The following is a 22,643-nucleotide window of genomic DNA, read 5'->3' as shown; positions in this document are numbered from 1 at the left end:
TTAATGATGTCTTTTGCTAAATTGAGTTTCTCCCAATGAAGGGGCTGAAAGCTGTCGGATTTCATCAAAAATGTCTTCATTTGTGTTCTGAAGATGAATGAAGATTTTACAAGTGTGAACACTGACATGAGGGTGAGTAATTAATGACAGAATTTTCATTTTTGGGTGAACTAACCCTTTAATTCATCACTCTTTGAGTACAGAGTCATGATGTTTAAGAGCATGACACTAACCACTCTGTAATTAGTTGAGGTTTTGAAGCCATCGATGTGCTGGTTGCTGGAGAGGTTGAGGCTGCGCCTCTTGTCCCTGACGGAACTACTCTGGTTTCTTCGTATCCTCTCATTCTGTTCCTCCACACTCATTTTTGACTTCACTTCTGCGGGGAACACTGCACTCTTTGGCCTTTCCTGGAACACACATCCAACACCATTAAAGTCTGCATTTATGAAAGACTTCTTGTAATGCCACCTAGTCCTATTCATACTGAATCTAAACACATATTTTGGATCTGTAACTCATTTATGTTTATAAAACTAATAGGACCAGCTATTTTTATAGTTCATTACACTTTTTCATAAAATGTATATATACTGTTGAAGATTTTCGCATTTAACATAAACAATTTACTTGCACAGATTTAACCTACTCTGGAAATGTGACCGTTGGACACCTTCCCATTTCTCCGTTGGACGGCATCACAATTGTTCTTTTCTTCTGAGGGCGACTTGGTCCTGGGTGGAACAATTCCAACTGCGAGGAAAAAGGAAATAATAAACTATAATGTAGAAAGGCGCCATTGTAAGGCAATACATTTTTGTTGGTTTCTAGTTTTTTTCAGTTGGCCATACTATAAGCATTTTGTAGTATGAGATACAATTATTATATTTTAAATATAATTAATAAGATGATTAATTTAATTTATCCCCAACTTCACATGCTCTAGAAAGGTCAATATTAAAAATGACAGACATTCTTCATACCTTTATTCTGGTTGGACAGCCGGTCTTGCTCTGTCTCATAGTCGCTGGTCTTTTCTCCCTGTGAGTTGTAGTTGTGCTGGAACAGAACACAGCGAATATAAACCCTAGTAAAAAATATCCTAAAGGAATGTACAGGATATCTAATGGAATATGTTGAATAATTGAAACCAGCCACCCCAAAGGATCCCGACAGGATAAAAAAAAGAATCCTTTAAGAATCAAATTGAGAATCTAGTTTCATTTGATTCTTAATCTGATCAATTCAGATTGGATTCATATTATGATTAAAAAAATGCCCTTAGCAATCCCATACGTATATTTATCTACCAGAGAACCCACAAAACCACCTTCATTTAGCACAAATTTTAGCAATTCATTATGCTAACGATTTTCCTAGCATACAGGAAAAAAGTATGAAATTAAAGAAACAGCAGCATGGGGCACAGTGTTCTACAGGTTGCTCAATAGCGTGAATGAACAGCAGCCTGTGAATGCATGAGGCTGTTTGGGTGAATATGGCTAAAAGCAAATGGAAGCATTTTTACAAACCACATAACTGATAAACACAACACTAGCACTGACACAAGCGAGCACAAATAAAATGGGTACTGTTGTGGAAATTTTAATTTTTCATATGATTTTAACCTGTATTCTTGTGAAATATGATGCTTATGGAACATGGTATGATGTTGGCTAAAGTGGTAATGTTTAACATAGTGTTAACATAGATGTTAGAAATAGAAAGAGCAAGATATGGTATGGGGACATGCAAGATGTATGTTAAAAACATGTCTCTGCTAACAATGTGATGGAAAGTTACAGCCACTAAGAGATGTTCCAAATATGGTGAAAAGACAGAGGCTTCGGCCTTGGAGGTTAGAGATATAAAAGTGAGCTTTCGTTCTTTGTCTTACACTCTGCAGCTACTTGTGTTTCTGTATGACCTGTCTGACCTTTCTTGCAAGAAATAAAACCTTTAAAGACAATTGGACGTGTTTGTCTCTTATGCAGTAGAGTCCAGTTGATTTTTTTGCCACAACAATTTGGTGTCAGGAAGTGGGATTCCTTGACTGTGCCTTTTGGACCTGAGAGCGGACGGTGACTGATCATCCTGGACTTAATAGTAGTCTCAGCCCTACCCCGAATAGATTAAGGGATGAGGGGGCGAACGCCAGGGTACAGAAGAGGACACCACTGGTACGAACCCAGGTGGCTACACGACTCTCTGGTAAGAGACAAATTTAAATTTTATGGGGAATTAAGAGTAAGTGTGATTTGGTAAAATTTGGAAGATTAGGAAACAGGAAGAATTGAAAAAAATGTGATTTAGGTGAGTAATACGAGTTACAGTATGTGGGAAAGTGAAAAGGGGAAATTTATGATTTGCTAAATAAGTAATTGGGAACCGGGACAAACCATTTTGATGGCTCTGGCTGACTCTGTGGTCGGGGACTGGAGGGTTTTAGGAATTGAGGTCGGCTGCTGCAGTAAATTTCTAGGGAAGAAATTTTGAGCTGTATCATGCGAGCTGGAACAATCTGTGAGAATTGAACCCGGGACGCAGACTGTGCCAGAATGCATGACATGATTTTAAACATCGTAGATGTAGAAGCAGTGCGATCAAGAAGTTCATAAAACTGACCGCGTGGGCAGTAAAAGCGTTTCCATAGAGGGAGATTTATGATAAATCTAGACTGGGTCATACTGGATCAAATTTTGGGATTGCGCCCAACTACAGCGGGATTGTTGTAGTTTATACATTTGTAAAGGAGTGACAGTCTAAGCGCTTGAGTCTGCGTAGTAGTGCCTGAGCATTGCGGCTCAAACCTGTGACCGATTTTGGGGTATAGCAATCGGATCTGATGGAGACATCCGACAGATTATAGGCGCGTGCCGAAAGTAAAGCCACACGAGTCGAGAGAAAATCAAAATGGGGAAATCCCAGAGCAAGCTTGCAGAAAATAATGTACCAGTGTTTTATCAAATGAGAAAATTGTATGGCCAAAGATGCATGTAAGATATAGAAGAGTTAGTTAAGTATTATGATTTTCCAGAAGAGGGAACGTTGAGTGGTCATAAGACTGAAGGTCGTAAGGGAATGAGTTGAAGAGAACTGCGATTTGGGGATGTTGTGTTTGTGTGAGAGCTGTGTGTGTGTGTGAAATGTAACCAGACAATAGATTGTAGGCTAGAGGAAGCAGACAGAAGGGAAAGAAGGTAAATGCAGAAATGCATGTAGGGAAGGAGGATTGAATGTAACTTACAAAAAGTTTTGTTTATTCATCCATTAATTGAATACATGACATTAGATGTCTAGAGAACTACAATTTATATAAGAATGGTTGAAGGAGAAAGCAGCTATAAGTATAGCCTAGTGCTGTCGGTGCAACCTAGTAGTTGAAATATGGGTAAAATAATATTGTGGTTCTGCAAAACAGTAGAAACCATATTGATAATATGTTTTGCATCTGCAGACTAACTATTTGATAGTGAGATAAGTGGCTATGATGAAGGGAAATATAGCAGGAAAAAATTAATGTTATGAAAGTGAAAATGAAAATTCTAAAAGAATGTTTCACTTTGTGGAAAACGGTTGAACAGTCTCAAGTAAGTTTTTATGTGATGAGCGCATCGCTATCACAATGTAAAATAACTAAAATGATTTAGGACCTTTAATGTCTAAATGTGTGGTTTTTGATGGTCAAAAGTTAATTGGCAAAAACGAGACTGCCAGTTGTAACAGAAACTCAACCTAACTGGAAATTTGTAATCTCTAATTTCCATGATGTGTGAGGAAAAGACAAATATAAACATAGTTGTTTATTTGGAAATTAATGTCATTTCTGGCAGTCTTAAGCTGGGCCAAAGTCAAAAGACAGTAGATAAAGTTTGATGTTAAAAGTTATAAAAGGCAGAGTACCAGTCCTGAAACCCTCAGTCTCTCTCACTCAAAGTCAGCTAAAAGCTGCTATCTGAGCTTGTGTCATAAGTGATAACAAGCTATTTATAGTGAAGCGAAGTGTCTCAGTTGAAAATCATGGACACAGAGATGTTAAAAGAAATGATTGCCATGAAGAGGGAAATTAACTGTTAAATTTGTTAAAGGAAAACTCCATAGTGTAAAGAGGTCTTTAAATTACTAATATAGACCTTGAAGGACAGAAGTGACTATTTTGATGAATTTCTTCTATGACCAGTAACTGTGCAGGGCCGATGGCTCCAGATACAGATATGGCAGAACATTACACTGAATGGACAGTTGTGAGAATTAAATTCACAGAGTATAATCTCAGCACTGATATGTTGCTGCTGAGAGAATGCACAGTCTAATGATTTCAGTGATTAAATACTGCTACTGTTATTAACCCGTCTCCATGTTTTAACACTATTAGGCAGTCCAATGGCTCTGGTGGTTCTTGAATACAACTTCCCTAAGCTCCAGAAAACACCTGCTTCTGTTGAAGAAAACAGTCAAAGATCTGGAATGGGAAGAGCGGGTATCAGTGTGCACGAGGTGATTTCTCAATGACGGGTAAGATCCTCTTTGGCCAGACAGAGGATAACCTAAGGCAGGGGGTTGCCGCCGCCACTGGGCATCTACCCTGGAGGGAGGTGTTTATGTGAGATGGGTATGAGAGTTGAGCAGGATGTCTGTGAGGCCAGCAGCATCATTAAGGGGGAATGACCTGTGAGAAGGACAGCAGTCTGACCCAAAAATGCTCCTCAATACCACTCACCAGAAACCGCATTCCTGAGATGGCTTGTTTTTTCATTGTGACAAGCAACTATGCCAGGGGACAAGACCCTGAGGAAAAAGAGTATTGATATAGAGCTGATGGGAATGAGCTTTCAAGAGCCGACTGAGAACATGAGGTGATTGTCCATAATTTCTGCTGGTTGCCCTATTGGCAAGAACTATATAGAAGTTTAGGATTCAGCAGGATGATGAATCCCTGAATTCATGAAGCTGTGTGATTTTGAACTAATGTGTCTCTATCATAGTTTTTACTCCTGCAGGTCATTAGACATGGCAGAGGATAATTCCAAGGCAATGGTGGTGTTAAGTATGAAGAATGATTTTGCAGATTCAAGAGAAAGTTAAGTGCATTCAGCATTTAAACTAAAGATACCCTCAAAAATGGCAACTGGCATAACATATTTTAGGTGGTGGTAATGTTTTCTTTATTTGAAAGTTAAAACATTTACATTTGACCAAGGGTTATGTATAGTAATTTGATATTAAATTCAGTCTAAGTTACAGTCTTGAGAGGCTGCTGAATTGATTATCTGTGCAGTAAGAGAGAGAGAGACGGCTGGGGTAGAGGCAAGGATACTCCGTCTGTTATCAGTCTAGACTAGAACCAAAACAACCCAGCTGACTTTTGTGAAAAAGAATTAAAAATATAGCTGCGAGCAGCGATGGCGGGCCCAAGCCCGGTGGCACCGCCACCCCGGTGGCTTCAGGGCAACTGTGCACAGCGGGCAATAGGCACTTAAAACGGTTAAACATCAAAGGACTATGTCAAATTCACTCCACATTTACTGCACTACAAGGTGCCGCTATAGAGCCCCTCCTCCCTGCCCATTTTCAAAGGATTACATGTGCCAAGTTTTAACATTATTCTGATGAATTTTGAAGCAAATCAGGTAAAAATAAGAGGGTGATCTCAATGTATGCTGAAAGTGACACATTTTCTGCTTCCAGTTGGTGGCGCTATGACTTTGAATCACAATAGTCAAATCCATGTGATCAGCCTTGTACAACGAAGACTAAGCCAAAGTTTCATCAAAATCAATTAATGTATGCAGAAGTTATAACACTTTGTTTCCCTTTTCTTGCCATAAATTCGTTGCCTCGCCACGGCCAAACCGTTTGAGATATCCAAAATCCGTTTGCAATTAAACAACTTCAATGTGTTAGCAACAAGTTAAAAAAAGCTTGGTGTAAATTGGATAAACCCTGTAGGAGTAGTAGTATAAAATTCATAGCCTGTTTTTTCAAAAAATTAACATTCAAACCAAAATAGCTGACTTCCTGTTGGTCGGAGCTAATGAATGTAAATTAGAAAATTGTCCGGCTTGATGAGAATAATATGTGTACCGAGTTTGGTGACTGTAGGAAAAACTAACCCCCACTTTTGTCAAAAGGTGGCGCTACTGAGCCCCTCCACCACGCCCATTTCTATGGCTTTGTCCATGTCTACTGGTTGACAATATTGATGTGTGTGTCGAGTTTCATGCAATTTGAAGCATGTTAAGAGCCTCAAAAACACTCAAGAATATTATTACAGTTTGACCTGTTGCCATGGCAACAATATTTCAAATATCAAAAATCCTGTCATAGGTCTACATCTGCTGTGTATTGACATTACACTGATGAAGTTTGAAGCAAATCAGGTAAAAATAAGAGGGTGATCTCAAAGCATTTTAAAAGTGATACACTTCTTGCTGCCATTTGGTGGCGCTATAACTTTGACTCACAATAGTTACATCCATGTGATCAGACTACTACAACCAACACACTCCTGAAGTTTCATAAACATCAATCAATGTATGCAGAAGTTATAACACATTTCCTGTTTCCCTTTTCTCGCCATAAATTCGTTGCCTCGCCACGGCCAAACCGTTTGAGATATCCAAAATCCGTTTGCAATTAAACAACTTCAATGTGTTCGCAACAAGTTAAAAAAAGCTTGGTGTAAATTGGATAAACCCTGTAGGAGTAGTAGTATAAAATTCATAGCCTGTTTTTTCAAAAAATTAACATTCAAACCAAAATAGCTGACTTCCTGTTGGTCGGAGCTAATGAATGTAAATTAGAAAATTGTCCGGCTTGATGAGAATAATATGTGTACCGAGTTTGGTGACTGTAGGAAAAACTAACCCCCACTTTTGTCAAAAGGTGGCGCTACTGAGCCCCTCCACCACGCCCATTTCTATGGCTTTGTCCATGTCTACTGGTTGACAATATTGATGTGTGTGTCGAGTTTCATGCAATTTGAAGCATGTTAAGAGCCTCAAAAACACTCAAGAATATTATTACAGTTTGACCTGTTGCCATGGCAACAATATTTCAAATATCAAAAATCCTGTCATAGGTCTACATCTGCTGTGTATTGACATTACACTGATGAAGTTTGAAGCAAATCAGGTAAAAATAAGAGGGTGATCTCAAAACATTTCAAAAAGTGATACACTTCCTGCTGCCAGTTGGTGGCGCTATAACTTTGACTCACAATAGTCACATCCATGTGATCAGACTCCTATAACGAACACACTCGTGAAGTTTCATAAAGATCAATATATGTATTAAGACGTTATAACACATTTCCTGTTTCCTTTTTCTCGCCATAAATTCGTTGCCTCGCCACGGCCAAACCGTTCGAGATATCAAAAATCCCCTGGCAATTTTTAATCATCAGTGTCTTGACTTCATGCTGACCGAGTTTGGTGGCGATCGGATTAATCGTCTAGGAGGAGTATATCAAATTCCAGAGCATGCGTTTTTCAAACAACCCTTAATAGCTGACTTCCTGTTGGCGTGGCGATTAACTTAGAGCGCGAAAGTTGTTCGGCCCGATGAGGTCTATATGTGTACCGAGTTTCATACTAATACGTGCAAGCATGTTTAATATATGGACCAAATTTTCAGACTTTTTTCAAGGGGGCGCTGTCGAGCCCCCCTGCCACGCCCGGGTACCAGCCTCTCCGGCGTCCTAATGGCCGCGGATTCCAATGTGTGTGCCAATTTTCAAGAGTTTTTGAGCATGTTAAGGCCCCCAAAAAGCCCCGGAAGACGGAAAAAAAAAAAAAAAAAAAAAAAATAAATAAATAAATATAGCTGCGAGCAGCGATGGCGGGCCCAAGCCCGGTAGCACCGCCACCCCGGTGGCTTCAGGGCAACTGTGCACAGCGGGCAATAGGCACTTAAAACGGTTAAACATCAAAGGACTATGTCAAATTCACTCCACATTTACTGCACTACAAGGTGCCGTTATAGAGCCCCTCCTCCCTGCCCATTTTCAAAGGATTACATGTGCCAAGTTTTAACATTATTCTGATGAATTTTGAAGCAAATCAGGTAAAAATAAGAGGGTGATCTCAATGTATGCTGAAAGTGACACATTTTCTGCTTCCAGTTGGTGGCGCTATGACTTTGAATCACAATAGTCAAATCCATGTGATCAGCCTTGTACAACGAAGACTAAGCCAAAGTTTCATCAAAATCAATTAATGTATGCAGAAGTTATAACACTTTGTTTCCCTTTTCTTGCCATAAATTCGTTGCCTCGCCACGGCCAAACCGTTTGAGATATCCAAAATCCGTTTGCAATTAAACAACTTCAATGTGTTAGCACCAAGTTAAAAAAAGCTTGGTGTAAATTGGATAAACCCTGTAGGAGTAGTAGTATAAAATTCATAGCCTGTTTTTTCAAAAAATTAACATTCAAACCAAAATAGCTGACTTCCTGTTGGTCGGAGCTAATGAATGTAAATTAGAAAATTGTCCGGCTTGATGAGAATAATATGTGTACCGAGTTTGGTGACTGTAGGAAAAACTAACGCCCCCACTTTTGTCAAAAGGTGGCGCTACTGAGCCCCTCCACCACGCCCATTTCTATGGCTTTGTCCATGTCTACTGGTTGACAATATTGATGTGTGTGTCGAGTTTCATGCAATTTGAAGCATGTTAAGAGCCTCAAAAACACTCAAGAATATTATTACAGTTTGACCTGTTGCCATGGCAACAATATTTCAAATATCAAAAATCCTGTCATAGGTCTACATCTGCTGTGTATTGACATTACACTGATGAAGTTTGAAGCAAATCAGGTAAAAATAAGAGGGTGATCTCAAAGCATTTTAAAAGTGATACACTTCTTGCTGCCATTTGGTGGCGCTATAACTTTGACTCACAATAGTTACATCCATGTGATCAGACTACTACAACCAACACACTCCTGAAGTTTCATAAACATCAATCAATGTATGCAGAAGTTATAACACATTTCCTGTTTCCCTTTTCTCGCCATAAATTCGTTGCCTCGCCACGGCCAAACCGTTTGAGATATCCAAAATCCGTTTGCAATTAAACAACTTCAATGTGTTCGCAACAAGTTAAAAAAGCTTGGTGTAAATTGGATAAACCCTGTAGGAGTAGTAGTATAAAATTCATAGCCTGTTTTTTCAAAAAATTAACATTCAAACCAAAATAGCTGACTTCCTGTTGGTCGGAGCTAATGAATGTAAATTAGAAAATTGTCCGGCTTGATGAGAATAATATGTGTACCGAGTTTGGTGACTGTAGGAAAAACTAACCCCCACTTTTGTCAAAAGGTGGCGCTACTGAGCCCCTCCACCACGCCCATTTCTATGGCTTTGTCCATGTCTACTGGTTGACAATATTGATGTGTGTGTCGAGTTTCATGCAATTTGAAGCATGTTAAGAGCCTCAAAAACACTCAAGAATATTATTACAGTTTGACCTGTTGCCATGGCAACAATATTTCAAATATCAAAAATCCTGTCATAGGTCTACATCTGCTGTGTATTGACATTACACTGATGAAGTTTGAAGCAAATCAGGAAAAAATAAGAGGGTGATCTCAAAACATTTCAAAAAGTGATACACTTCCTGCTGCCAGTTGGTGGCGCTATAACTTTGACTCACAATAGTCACATCCATGTGATCAGACTCCTATAACGAACACACTCGTGAAGTTTCATAAAGATCAATATATGTATTAAGACGTTATAACACATTTCCTGTTTCCTTTTTCTCGCCATAAATTCGTTGCCTCGCCACGGCCAAACCGTTCGAGATATCAAAAATCCCCTGGCAATTTTTAATCATCAGTGTCTTGACTTCATGCTGACCGAGTTTGGTGGCGATCGGATTAATCGTCTAGGAGGAGTATATCAAATTCCAGAGCATGCGTTTTTCAAACAACCCTTAATAGCTGACTTCCTGTTGGCGTGGCGATTAACTTAGAGCGCGAAAGTTGTTCGGCCCGATGAGGTCTATATGTGTACCGAGTTTCATACTAATACGTGCAAGCATGTTTAATATATGGACCAAATTTTCAGACTTTTTTCAAGGGGGCGCTGTCGAGCCCCCCTGCCACGCCCGGGTACCAGCCTCTCCGGCGTCCTAATGGCCGCGGATTCCAATGTGTGTGCCAATTTTCAAGAGTTTTTGAGCATGTTAAGGCCCCCAAAAAGCCCCGGAAGACGGAAAAAAAATAAAAAAAAAAAAAAAAAAAAAAAAAAAAAAATAATAATCCTTAGAAGAACAAGAGGGCCCTGCGCGAATTTTCGCTTGGGCCCTAATGAACAGAAATGCTTTGAGGCTGGATAAAAGATCATGTAAAAAACTAAGTAAAGATCTGCAGAAAAATGGAAGTTTAAAGATATGCTTTTAGATTTAACACCAAAAGCAACTTTGAAAGTGAGCAGTTTATAGTCATGTGTCTCTAGTGTGAGTGAGTGTGAGAGTGACTGGACTTTATGTTTTGTATGTGTTAGTTTGGGGAAATATTTTATCCCCATAGAGAGTGTATATGTCATTAACTAGTGTGAATGAGTGTTTTATCGTTACAGATGGGTTAAGTGAAACGAGAAATTTTGAGAAGCAGATATTTTGATTGAATCTGATGAAAAGACGATACAGAACATGGGACGAGCTTTAAGTGGATTGTTTATCCAGCTTTGTCTACTAATGGTAATTATGACTACTTTTGTCATTTATGATGTTGATTTGAATTACTCTTTGGATGAGTATGTTTAAGAATTTATGGAAAATTGGAATTGTGAAATTGAAGATTGCCGTCCATGAGTTAAAACCCCTTGTCTAAATTTAACTTGGGGTCTGAATTTAAACACTGTCAGCTATGTGTGATCACAATGCTAAATGTAAAAATGTAGACTTGGTGGCAGAGAAACTGTGAGGATGTGTTGTTTGTCGATGGCTCTGCCTTCAGAGACAAAACAACATACTGGAAGAGCGAAGGATAAGTGGAGTGTTAGTTTCAGGGCTACTGTCCTCTAACTATTTGGTATAAGCAGATGAGTTTTGACCCTCACTGGAGGGGGTAGACTGACTGAAAGAATTGTAATATCAATTGAAAAACAGAGTAAAGAAAATCATTGCACAGTAAACAATTGCGCTTCAGAAGTACACCAAGCATTGGCTGAGGTACCTGCTAAATTTTCGGCTAAACATAAGAATAAAGTGGTCCTATTTGTCAGAGAGTGTGTTGAGACTACAGACTGAGTTTAAAAGAGTGACAATATGAGTTACAGTGAGAAGTTAGGAGCTTTTATGACAGAATACAAGGGAGAAGTCAAGGTGGAAAGAATTGTGACTATCTATACAGGTGTCTGTTATTGGTTTGAGGTAGAAGACAATCTTTGAGGTGCTTTGGTTTGAATTTTTGTTTGTGTCCAAACTAATAAAAAAGTTTCTGTTTCTTTAGGAAGTACTGGAGCAGACACAGGAGATTGCGTGAAATCTGTTATTTGAAAATAACCTTGATTTTTCTCTTTACAGAGCATGTTCAGAGACAGAGAAAGCTGGAGAAAATCTGGTTGCAGAATTGAAGATGGAGTTTAGTTTAGTGTTGATGGCAAATGTTGTTTAGAGAAACATGTCTCCAACCACTATGATCAATTGATGATGAACAATGCATCAACAAGGGAGATGATAACTAACGAATGTATGCCTGAAAATATGCCTGAAAATTTTAAATTAGGTTGGAAGAACCCACTTTTGGGAATAGAAGGGGATAAACAACAAGTGGCATCAACAGAATTGTGTGAACATGACATGCTGAACTATTGCAAAGAAATGTTTTCTATCCTGTCTAAAGTTTGTGTACAGGTGAAACCAGCTCAAGGAATTCCAAATCACCACTGAGGTTGGACAATGACACATCGTGGGCTACAAAATGGATCTGTTGTGATAAGATGTTACCTAAAGAACCTAAATTTGCATGCTATATGTCTATAAAATGAAGGATTTCTATGATTGGGTGATGTATCTTAATTTGTTGTTTGTATGAAGAGCAGAAATGAAGAGCATAAATGTGACGTAAGAACTTAAATTTGCTGTATATGGTACTTTAAGATGAATATGAATGACTAGTGGTTAACCCTTAAGAGTGTGATGTGAAATGAAGAAGTAGTGACAGATTATCAATGAATGATAAGAAGAGGGAATTGTTGTGGAAATTTAAATTTTTCATATGATTTTAACCTGTATTTTTGTGAAATATGATGCTTATGGAACATGGTATGATGTTGGCTAAAGTGGTAATGTTTAACATAGTGTTAACATAGATGTTAGAAATAGAAAGAGCAAGATATGGTATGGGGACATGCAAGATGTATGTTAAAAACATGTCTGTGCTAACAATGTGATGGAAAGTTACAGCCACTAAGAGATGTTCCAAATATGGTGAAAGGACAGAGGCTTCGGCCTTGGAGGTTAGAGATATAAAAGTGAAGGGAAGCTTTCGTTCTGGGTCTTACACTCTGCAGCTACTTGTGTTTCTGTATGACCTGTCTGACCTTTCTTGCAAGAAATAAAACCTTTAAAGACAATTGGACGTGTTTGTCTCTTATGCAGTAGAGTTCAGTTGATTTTTTTGCCACAACAGTACCAAGGAAAAAAATGATGCAACTACACAAGTGTGTATATGAGGAAACTTGAGGGAAAATGGGAACTGTTATGGAAGACAAGCTACTCTATCTGATTTATTAATTCCATTATTTTCTATATCTTACAACAGATGTTATATTGAGATGGCGTTTGGTTTGAGATAAAGCAATAAACGACAAAATTATATGTAAAGCAAACAGACATGATATAAAGTGAAATAGTGAAATGGAAAGAAAGAGAAGTGTTCAAGTTAATGAATGAGAGTGAAAGGGAGATTTTGTCGACGTTGCAATAACGATAATGGAAATAAAAACAGTGGAAGTATGATTCCTTGTTCTCGTAATGCTGCCGCCTTCCTGAGGTACCTTTCTGCTGCAAAATTCTTCGTTGTCCTTGTAGTCTTCCTGGTGGATGCCTGAATGGGGGCCCATACTGCGCAGCCAGGCATTGCTGTCTAAGGGCAGGGGAGGGACGGAGGGGGGAAAGGACTGGGAGGACTCCAGGGGCTGGTAAGATTTAGGAAGTGGAGGTCTCGGAGGACCAACCTCCTGTGGTAGAAAATCAGGAGAGTACAAAAAAAACAAAGGAAGTTGGGAAAAGAACGTAAAGGATACGGATAGAAAAGGTATTAAGCAGAAGAGAAAGAAAGGCAGGGAGGAGGAAAGAGGGTAAGGAATGGAGAGAGAGAGCTGTGCATCAGGAGCAACTAAGCCAGGTGGAGGGCGCAGAGAATCATGGGAAGCATATAGGCATGGATCCCTCACCACAAACGCTAAGCGACACTGACCTGCACATGGGCCACACGTGTACTTTGTGATTTCGACAAATCACTGCTAGCAAAGGCAACTGTGAGCGAGTTAAAAAGGCTTAGGCCATTTGTTTTAAATCATATCTAAAATTTGAAGTCTGAAAATGTGCAGTTCAGTCAGGGGCTGATGTTTCTGAATAAACAGTACATACTAGAAGCCAGAAAAGGCATTTAACTCTGGGCATATTTTGATAGAGTTTCAGTGTAGGAGTGGGTCACCTATGAATACTAGCAAACACGCACAACCAAGCGTTTAAGAGTGACTACAGCTAAGTAACAACAAAAAACAGAATCATACAGCCAGAAAACAGGTATTAGACACAGAAATAGTTTTTGAATCCAATTTCAGGCCATTTATTCTTCATTCAATTACACGATTTAGCTCATTGTGCTTTATGCTAACAAGCTAATAGTGTGCCTGTGTACATTTTCAGCAGCCTTGGTTCCAGATGTATTTTTCAAATTTGTTTTTCATTTAGGAGTTATAAGCCATAAACCAAACCAACCAGACTGTATGCTTAACAGCAATCCCATGAAGCGCTGCAAATTACACAACTTAACTGAAAAAAACATGGAGATTTTTTAATGTAGTTTTTTTTACTAGGAAAATAAATGGGATTTTTACTTCCCTAAACATACACTGTTGCACTCTATTATGGAATCTTTTCAAAATAAAAGTCTTTTCAAATTATTACCATGACTCCATGGCACTGGACTATGGTTAGAGGTTTTCTTTAAATGAGCCTAGTACAGCAAATATTAAAGGGATAGTTTGTTTCTTCAGTAGAACACAAATGATGATTTTTAACTCCAACTGTTGCCGTCTGTCAGCCAAATAATGGGAGTGAATGGGAATTCGCTCAATAAAACTTGCATAGACAAATCCAAATTAAACCCTGTGGCTTGTGACGACACATCCTAAGACATCGCGCTCGGACAGTGAAAGTGATGTCTAGCACTCATTGAAGTACACGTGCGAGACATCACTGCCATTGTCAGAGCGCGATCAGACCTCACTAAGCGAGTGCTGAACGCAGTTGGACATAGTGGTGTATTAGAGGTAAAAACCGATATAAATACTGTTCGGTTTCTCACACAAACCGATCGTTTCGTGTCTTAGGACATCAATGTGTCTTCATGAGCCGCAGGGTTTCATTTGGATTTGTCTATGCAAGTTTTTTTGACTCTTATTGTTCGAGTTCCCATTCACTCCCATTATTTGACTGACAGACAGCAACGGTTGGAGTTAAAAATCATCATTTGTGTTCTACTGAAGAAACAAAGTCACCTACATCTTGGATGCGCTGGGGGTAAGCAGATAAACATCAAATCTTCATTTTTGGGGGAACTATCCCTTTAATTATTTAGAATAAGGAGCAAATCATGCTGTCCTGAATAAACTAAAATAGCGACTCCTTCAAATGCAAAAGCTAAGTCCTATGATCAGACTTGATTTAATTAGGGGAAACAGAATAATTGAATATCCCCTTCTTCATTTAGATGAAATGATTCGGTACTACAGAATACGCTACTGTTTTGTAATGAGTAATATTGTCTTTCATTGAAGAAAAATGGTGTGTGAAATACCTCTGTGGCCAGCTGTTTCGTGGGAGAGGCCTGAGAGCCAGGGACAGGAGAGAAGGGGCTGAGAGGACTCGTCAGACTCACTGAACTCAAGGGACTTGCAGGGCTGTTTGTGCTGAAGGAGCCGGATGCTCCACTGGCTACTGGAGACAGAGACAGATAACAGAGTTAAGGACCTATGTCAGGACATCAAAACTAACCTAATATTCTTCCCTGTAATATGCTCTACTTTGCTTCCATAATCAAATCATAAAACAAATGACGTTGCTCTTTGTTTCCCAATTACTAAGCCTGTTTCACAATGCACGCATAAATGGTATGAAAATGCCACAGAATAACTGCATAAGTTCTTAAAATATTTCTGATACATAAAAATAAATTGCAGCTCTATACAGAAAATTAAGTGATTTCTGACTTATTGTATTATTTGCTTTAAAGTCAACATAAAATGGAAGTAGCGATAGTCTTTTCTTTTCTTTTGTGACGTATATCCGAGTGAAACAGCTTCTCGAATAAGAAAAAATGTAGGATGGGACTTGATTTTGTCCATCAGGAATTGATTGAATCTTAAAACGTTCACTTTGTAAACACTGGATCGGCGTCATGCGTGGCGGACATAATAGTAAACATAATAGTTTACATAATAGTAAAAAATTGGTCAGGAAGAAGCAGGTTGCTGAGTGCAGAAATAAATATGCAGAGTTTATGTGTGACGCCACGCAGTAAGGAGATCATCTGACCTCTGTGTTTGGCCGTGTCCGTTCCCCGAGACGGGTTGTTTTTGTGCAGCCCCTCCAAGACATCCTGAACCCTCCAGAACTCTTTCTGAATGTGCCTGTGTACCAGCTCACTCTGGGAGAAGAGGAGATTATGTTAGACAAGCTATTCATTTAAACAGAAAAGACACATGCATTATTGAATAGTACTGCCAGGATGATTATTAAAATGCATTTTTCTTCTCATTAACAATTAACGAGAGAATCACAAGCCATTCAATTACTGATTGCATAATTCATTTCCATTCAAATGAATGCGAGCAGTCCTTACATTTGCATTACTAGCAAATAAATAGATAATTGCTACGGATCTTAATTTAGTATTCTAATTAATTCTGTATCATCAAGGTCACCGTTTTTACTATGATAATGCCCACATCACACCACCCATTGTGGATAAAGGTAAATCAATCATGTGAAAATGATCATGCTGAATGCATGATGCAAATGGATAATTGCATGTTCCCATGAATAAATGATTTCTCTAAATGGAGAGACAGCAGAAGCCATTAAGGGCTTGTGGTTTAAGAGTTAACTAGTAACTAATGATGATGTTTACAAAATGAATGATGATGATGATGACAAACGTGGAAAGCAACATACCTGCCCTCCAGCGTTCAGCTGCTCCCACAGGTCACCATGGATGGCATTCACATCATCCTCTAGTGCCTCAAACTCCATTCGTGTGGTGGTCAGGGCCTGTGAAGAAGCATGCAAAGAATTGTCAAAAATAAAAATAAAATTAATTTTCATACTCATACAGTTAAACATTTATTTAATCAACAACACTAGCTTTGATTATGTGCATATGTGTTTTCATAAACCTGTTAAATAGTCTGGTTTCTTACACTGGATGCTTGAGACAGCTCTCCTCTGATGTTAATCAGCTTGTTTTGTAGACTCTCTTTCTTCAGCTGAAGTTTCTCCATGGCCAGTGGCTGGTTCCTGTACAGCTCCATCTCCTGATGTGTGGCCACCAGCACCCCCTCTAGACTATCCTGGAAATTGCAGAAGACATTCAAGTAATGTTTGGCTTAATATTTATAATTTGAGGGTTTAAGTACATAAATTAATATTTTATATGTATATATATATATATATATATATATATATATATATATATATATATATATGCACAACTAATACAGCAGGAACCCTATAGATAATGATGTGATTACAAGCCATCTAGAGTTTCATGACAGAACTTTGTGTGTGTGTATATATATATATATATTTTTTTTTTATTTTTTTATTTACCATTTCTATTTTTTTGGTAGGCTCTTAAAAGCAATATATGTACCTTGTCCATCCGCAAACGATGAACTACAGTCTCCTGATCTTTCAAAAGACGATGCTGCTCACACAAGCGGCCCAGTAGTTTCTGTACAGAGATAAAATTCTTGGGTCTGTTATGTGAATGACAATGATTTATAAAGTTATAAATGTATGCACTAAAAAGGATGTCTTTGATCATACAAACTGACTTACACTGGTTTCAATCTCATTAAGCTTCAATGTGGGATGTAGGTCACCGTACACATCATGGAATGGAGGCACCTATAACCAGAGAGAATAAATAAGATGGAAATATTAGTGAAAATGAGTCTTCTGGTTCACAACACAGCAGTATATAAATATGAAAAAATTTATATATTTGAAGGAAAAAAAAAAAAAAAAAAAAAAAACATATATATATATATATATATATATATATATATATATATATGTGTTTATACAGTATATATATATTAAGCACTAATAATAAAAACAAAACAAAACAAAACAAAAATATTTTAATTACCAACACTTAAAAGAAATAATTGAAATAAATATTTATTAGCCATTGCAACGTGCTGTTTGTATTATTCAGCAACAAAAAGCATCCCAAACGCTGTATCAATGATAAGCCCCGCTGTGTGAAGGCTATACACTGAACAATGGCTCTCTTGCTGGATGATGTGGGTGGATAAGACATACACAGAGGACAACAGCAAGACAACACAATACACAATGACCACACAATGGAGGGTATGATTTTGGGCAAACAAGCGCTGGAAATGGTGGGATTCTGATACATAAATAAAGCAAAAAAGTCTGAAAACCAACCGAAAACCAAAGAGAAACTGAAGATTGCGACTGAACTTTTATAGCTGAACTATCAAGTAAACCTAAAGCACTATCAAAACATCCAACATGCCACATCGACCAGGAAGCACAGAGAGAGGCAGGCTCCATCACAGCCTCAGAACAGCCTCGTTTGAGCCTAACTTTGCCGGAAAGAGACTGAAATGAGGTTTGGTTGTGCAGGAATACCAGGTAGATCAGCAGCCTGCCTCTCTACTCTCGGCTCTCTTACTTGTGAGAATAGCTTTACTCGAGGAGAGGAACGTTCAACCATTCTGGTTACCATGCCGATTAGGTGATCACCATCTGTCATCTAGGGCAGAACAAACCATCATTCATCTGGCTATACGCCTGACCTTGAATATGGCCGACTTTGATGGAACCTAACTTATACTTCAGAGCAGGTAGATGAGATAGGAGAGACTGGGGCTAGTTGTCATATTTTTTTGTATTCCAGTGAATATTTTTTAAGGCGGGAATATTTTTTAAAGTCATTTTCTATATTAGGTACACTACAGTTCAGGTCATAGAATTTTTTAAAAATGCTTTTGAAAGAAATCACCAAGTTAAGCTCACCAAGGCTACATTCATTTGATTAAAAATAGAGTAAAGATTTAGGGATGTTCTTTAGTTCCATGACTATGTGTTCTTGCTACCCAACATAGCAAGAAATTCATTTTTCGGAGAAACATTTCGTATTATTATCAATGTTGAAAACAGTAGGAATGACAATGCATCTCAAAAAAAGTGGCATCTTTCCCCAACCTGACATTAGTTCACTTTCAAATTAAAATTTCCTGATAATTTATTCACCTTCATGAAATCCAAGATGTTCATGTCTTTCTTTCTTCAGTCGAAAAGAAATGTTTTTGATGAAAACATTCCAGGAATTTTCTACATATAGTGGACATCACTGGACCCCAAATGGTCAAAATTACAGTTTCAGTGCAACTTCAAAACGTTCTAAATGAACCCAGACAAGAAATAAGGGTCTTATCTAGAGAAACCATTGCTCACTTTCTAAAAAAAAAAAAAAAAAAATGTTATACATTTTAACCATAAATGCTCATCTTGAACTAGCGCTCTTATTCTTTATTAGAATTACAGCACTTTTAAGTGTATTACTGCCCTCCACAGGTCAAAGTTTGAACTAAATTGTCATATACAATATGCTAGTGCAAGTATATAACAATTAATTCAAACTTTGACCAACAAGAGAGCTAGTTCAAGATGAGCATTTATGGGTTTTTTTTAGAAAATGAGTGATGGTTTCTCTAGATAAGACCCTTATTCCTTGTCTGGGATCGTGTAGAACGCTTTGAAGCTGCACTGAAACAATAATTCTGACCTTCAACCGTTTGGGCTGCATTTAAGTCCACTATATGGAGAAAAATCCTGGAATATTTTCATCAAAAATCTTAATTTCTTTTCGACTGAAGAAAGAAGGACATGGACGTCTTGGATGACATGAGGGTGAGTAAATTAAAAGCAAATTTTAATTTGAAAGTGAACTAATCCTTTAAAAATAATCATTTCCAGAATTTACAAAAGAAAAAAACAATTAAAGACTTTGTATTGATCAAGATTTTCCAAAACAAAAATATAATAAAAATCACTGCTAGAGTAAACATACATTTGTATAGTCTTAAAACCGCACAGTTCTTTTATAACCTCGTGGCAACTTTCCCATGTGAAAACTGCAAAGAAGCTATATATAGCAGCTGCTGTTGTTAATTTAACATCCAACTGTTACACAATTAGAAAACACTTTCAGATCAGTGTGAGAACTGACACAGAGAGGAGATAGGGAGGATCAGGAGGTGGTGCTTTACAAAATGTTTGAGAGGACCATGACTACATTTATGACATGGTTGTTTAAGCGGGCATCCAAACATGAGTCAGACTGTTCTCTATCAGAACACTCCTTAATGTGAAGCCAACAATCAAAAGCTCTGTTTGAAAACATAGTGAGCTGCCTTCGTCTACTGTCTACATATGCATCTGCCTTCTAACGCAGCATCCAAACTAAAATTCAAATTCATGAAAGGTCTAAAGCGCTGTACATAAGCAGCGACTCTGTGAGCAGACACTGTATTCACATAAATAATGATTGGCGTGAAGCACACAAGAATGCATGAAAATCCTAAAACTTTTAGTTTATGTCTAGGTTTAAAAAAATATTTTTATCTAACGTGGTCAAAATGTTTATTTTAATTTAAAGTCGGCATGAAACAGAAGTTGCGATAGTCTTTTCTTCCCTATTGTGATGTATATCAAAATGTGAAACAGCCTTTCAAACAAGAAAAAATGTAGGGTGGGACTTGATTTTGTCCATCGGGAATTGATTGGATGGTTGTGGTTTGCTTATTGGTGTGAGTGACAGGTTGCCCCGCCCTTTTGGCAGTAAACACATCATCAGAGGAGAAGTTTTTTGAAAGAGGGAGAGATTACGATGGCACGTGAATATAAAAAAAAAAAGATGTGCATTTGCAAAAAATATTGCACTATTGCTTTAAAAAAAATGAATATAAACGTGAATATAAAAAAAAAAAGATGTGCATTTGCAAAAAATATTGCACTATTGCTTTAAAAAAAATGTTGTCTAGGTAGGTAGCTCCCTTGGTTTTGGAACAGAGCTTACATGTCAGCATTGAAACTCAGTTGTGGTTGTTGGATCAAGCCTCCTACCTGCTGATCTAGGTACTCCAGGTTCCTTTGAAGCTGCACGTCTAAAATGTCCTCCTGATGTGTGCAGTGAAGCAGCAGCAAAGCCCAGTGTGTCAAACCCAGCAGCAGCGTACAGCACGCAAAAGCATCAGATGGAGAGATGGAGACGGAGACAGGAGAATACACACACATGCTGATCACGGCATCGCTAATCACAGCGTAGTGCATCACGCTCGTACTCATAAGAACAGACAATTACATACCCTCAATTACAAGCTATTGCACATACAAATAATTAGTCACATGATCACATCATTTGGCTGTTATAAATGGCTTGTATCATGCAAAATACATTCACAAATGCTTGAAAGTGTTGACTTACCATTTTACTGTGAAGCGAAGGGGATGCTGGGTAGTTATAGTGGTACATTCCTTGGCTGTAGGAGCGACGATCTCCAGGGAAATCATACTAAAACAAGAATTAATTATCATAATTTATAAATATACACTTTTATAAAAAGAAAGAAATACTTTTAATCAACAAGGATGCATTAAAATGATCAAAAGTGACAATTTTTTTTTTTTTATAAATGTTACAAATGATTTCAGTTTGAAATAAATACCAAAATATTAATGAATATTAAACTGTTTTAAACATTGATCATTTCTGAAGGATCATGTGACACTGAAAACAAGAGTAATGGCTGTTGAATTTTGATTGCAGGATTTTATTTTAAACATATGAAAATAAAAAAAAAAATGTATTGTAGAATAATACTGTTTTTACTGTATTTTTTGGAGTATATATTATATTAAATAATATATTTTGCAGTGCAAGTGTGCAGCTCTTGGCCAGAATAAGCGGCAAAGTATGGCTATGGAACACTAACAGTAGTTTGATAGCACACTCACATTATAAGAAAGTATAAGAAAGTTAGCAGTCAAAATCTGAAATAATTTGTAAATAATCATTCAGTTGAGGTGCTCTGGTTATTGCTGTCACTATATTGATGCTTAGTTGATTGACAGGTGCTTTACCTTAGGTGAGCTCAGTGACCTGCGGAGTCCGTAGACTGAGGGGTCAGCATAAATACCCTCCTCTCTTAGTCGGCCAGGTCCCCGATCAAACCTGGTGCTGGGCGATCGGGCAGGTGAGGCGAAGCTGTGCGGAGAATAGGGTCCTCCCGATGAGGAGGAAGGCGAGCGAGGGACTGACCGTGAGCGTGGCTGTATGGAAAGCCGTCTCATAGAGTTTTGTGCTGAGTCCAGCTGGGGGTAATAGGAAGGACCCTGGGGTCCCATCATCCACTGGGGGTCTCGGGGTTGACCGTATATGGGTCCATCTCGCAATGACCGCCTTCTATCTTCCACGGTCCAGCGAGGAGATGGCCGGTTGTACGCAGCCGACATGGAGCAGATGCTCTCGGGTCGGACACCGGGTGGATAGAGGGGATATTCATCCATATACGGAGGTCCGCCGTACATGCCGTAATAGTCTGGTGACATACCACGGTTCACTGTGTAGTACCTGGATGGACTGAGAAGCAAAGTTTATTAACAAATGAATGAAAATCTACATAAAAATAGATTACAGTTCAGAATTTTGGGGTCAAAGTCTATTAAAAATAACTGTTACTGCTTACTGCAGTCTTCAGTGTCACATGATCCTTCAAGAATCATTCTAATATGCTGATTTGGTACTCAACAAACATTTGTTGTTATTAGTATCAATGCTGAAAATAGTTGTGCTGCTTTATATTTTTTTTTTTTTATGGAAACCATTATACATTTTTTAAGGATTTTATGATGAATATAAAGTTTAAAAGAAGAGCATTTATTAAAAATATGAATATTTTGTAACATTATGAATGTATTTACTGTCACTTTTGATCAATTTAATGCATCTTTGCTGAATAAAAGTGTTAATTTCTTCTTCTTCAAAAAACAAAAACAAACGGTAGTGTATATACTAACATTACTCAAAAAAGATGAAACTAAAGTTTTTGTAATTTTTTTTAACAAAAAAAGTACATTCCCACAAA

General features: G+C 38.0%; 1 protein-coding gene across 9 annotated transcripts in view; it reads right to left on the bottom strand.

The window, feature by feature from the left end:
* The window catches only part of plekha6 (pleckstrin homology domain containing, family A member 6), a 114,373-nt gene that overhangs the window by 9,894 nt on the left and 81,836 nt on the right, over positions 1-22,643 (bottom strand). For 6 of the 9 annotated variants that reach the window (XM_067388183.1, XM_067388181.1, XM_067388186.1 and 3 more), the window contains 13 exons: positions 21,640-22,138; positions 20,984-21,070; positions 20,623-20,676; positions 17,299-17,367; positions 17,111-17,191; positions 16,659-16,808; positions 16,414-16,509; positions 15,775-15,886; positions 15,038-15,177; positions 13,008-13,190; positions 984-1,059; positions 650-753; positions 234-410 (listed from right to left, as the gene is read on the bottom strand). In XM_067388183.1, the coding sequence (XP_067244284.1) occupies positions 234-410; positions 650-753; positions 984-1,059; positions 13,008-13,190; positions 15,038-15,177; positions 15,775-15,886; positions 16,414-16,509; positions 16,659-16,808; positions 17,111-17,191; positions 17,299-17,367; positions 20,623-20,676; positions 20,984-21,070; positions 21,640-22,138 (1,828 nt within the window). The remainder of the gene's footprint in view (positions 1-233; positions 411-649; positions 754-983; positions 1,060-13,007; positions 13,191-15,037; positions 15,178-15,774; positions 15,887-16,413; positions 16,510-16,658; positions 16,809-17,110; positions 17,192-17,298; positions 17,368-20,622; positions 20,677-20,983; positions 21,071-21,639; positions 22,139-22,643) is intronic. The other 3 variants (XM_067388184.1, XM_067388185.1, XM_067388189.1) reach the window with 3 other exon arrangements.

This window comes from Chanodichthys erythropterus, chromosome 6 (genome assembly GCF_024489055.1).
Source record: "Chanodichthys erythropterus isolate Z2021 chromosome 6, ASM2448905v1, whole genome shotgun sequence".
Classification (NCBI taxonomy): Eukaryota; Metazoa; Chordata; class Actinopteri; order Cypriniformes; family Xenocyprididae; genus Chanodichthys; species Chanodichthys erythropterus.
Note: the sequence above shows the minus strand (reverse complement) of the source record. Positions and strands in the feature narration are given on the sequence as shown.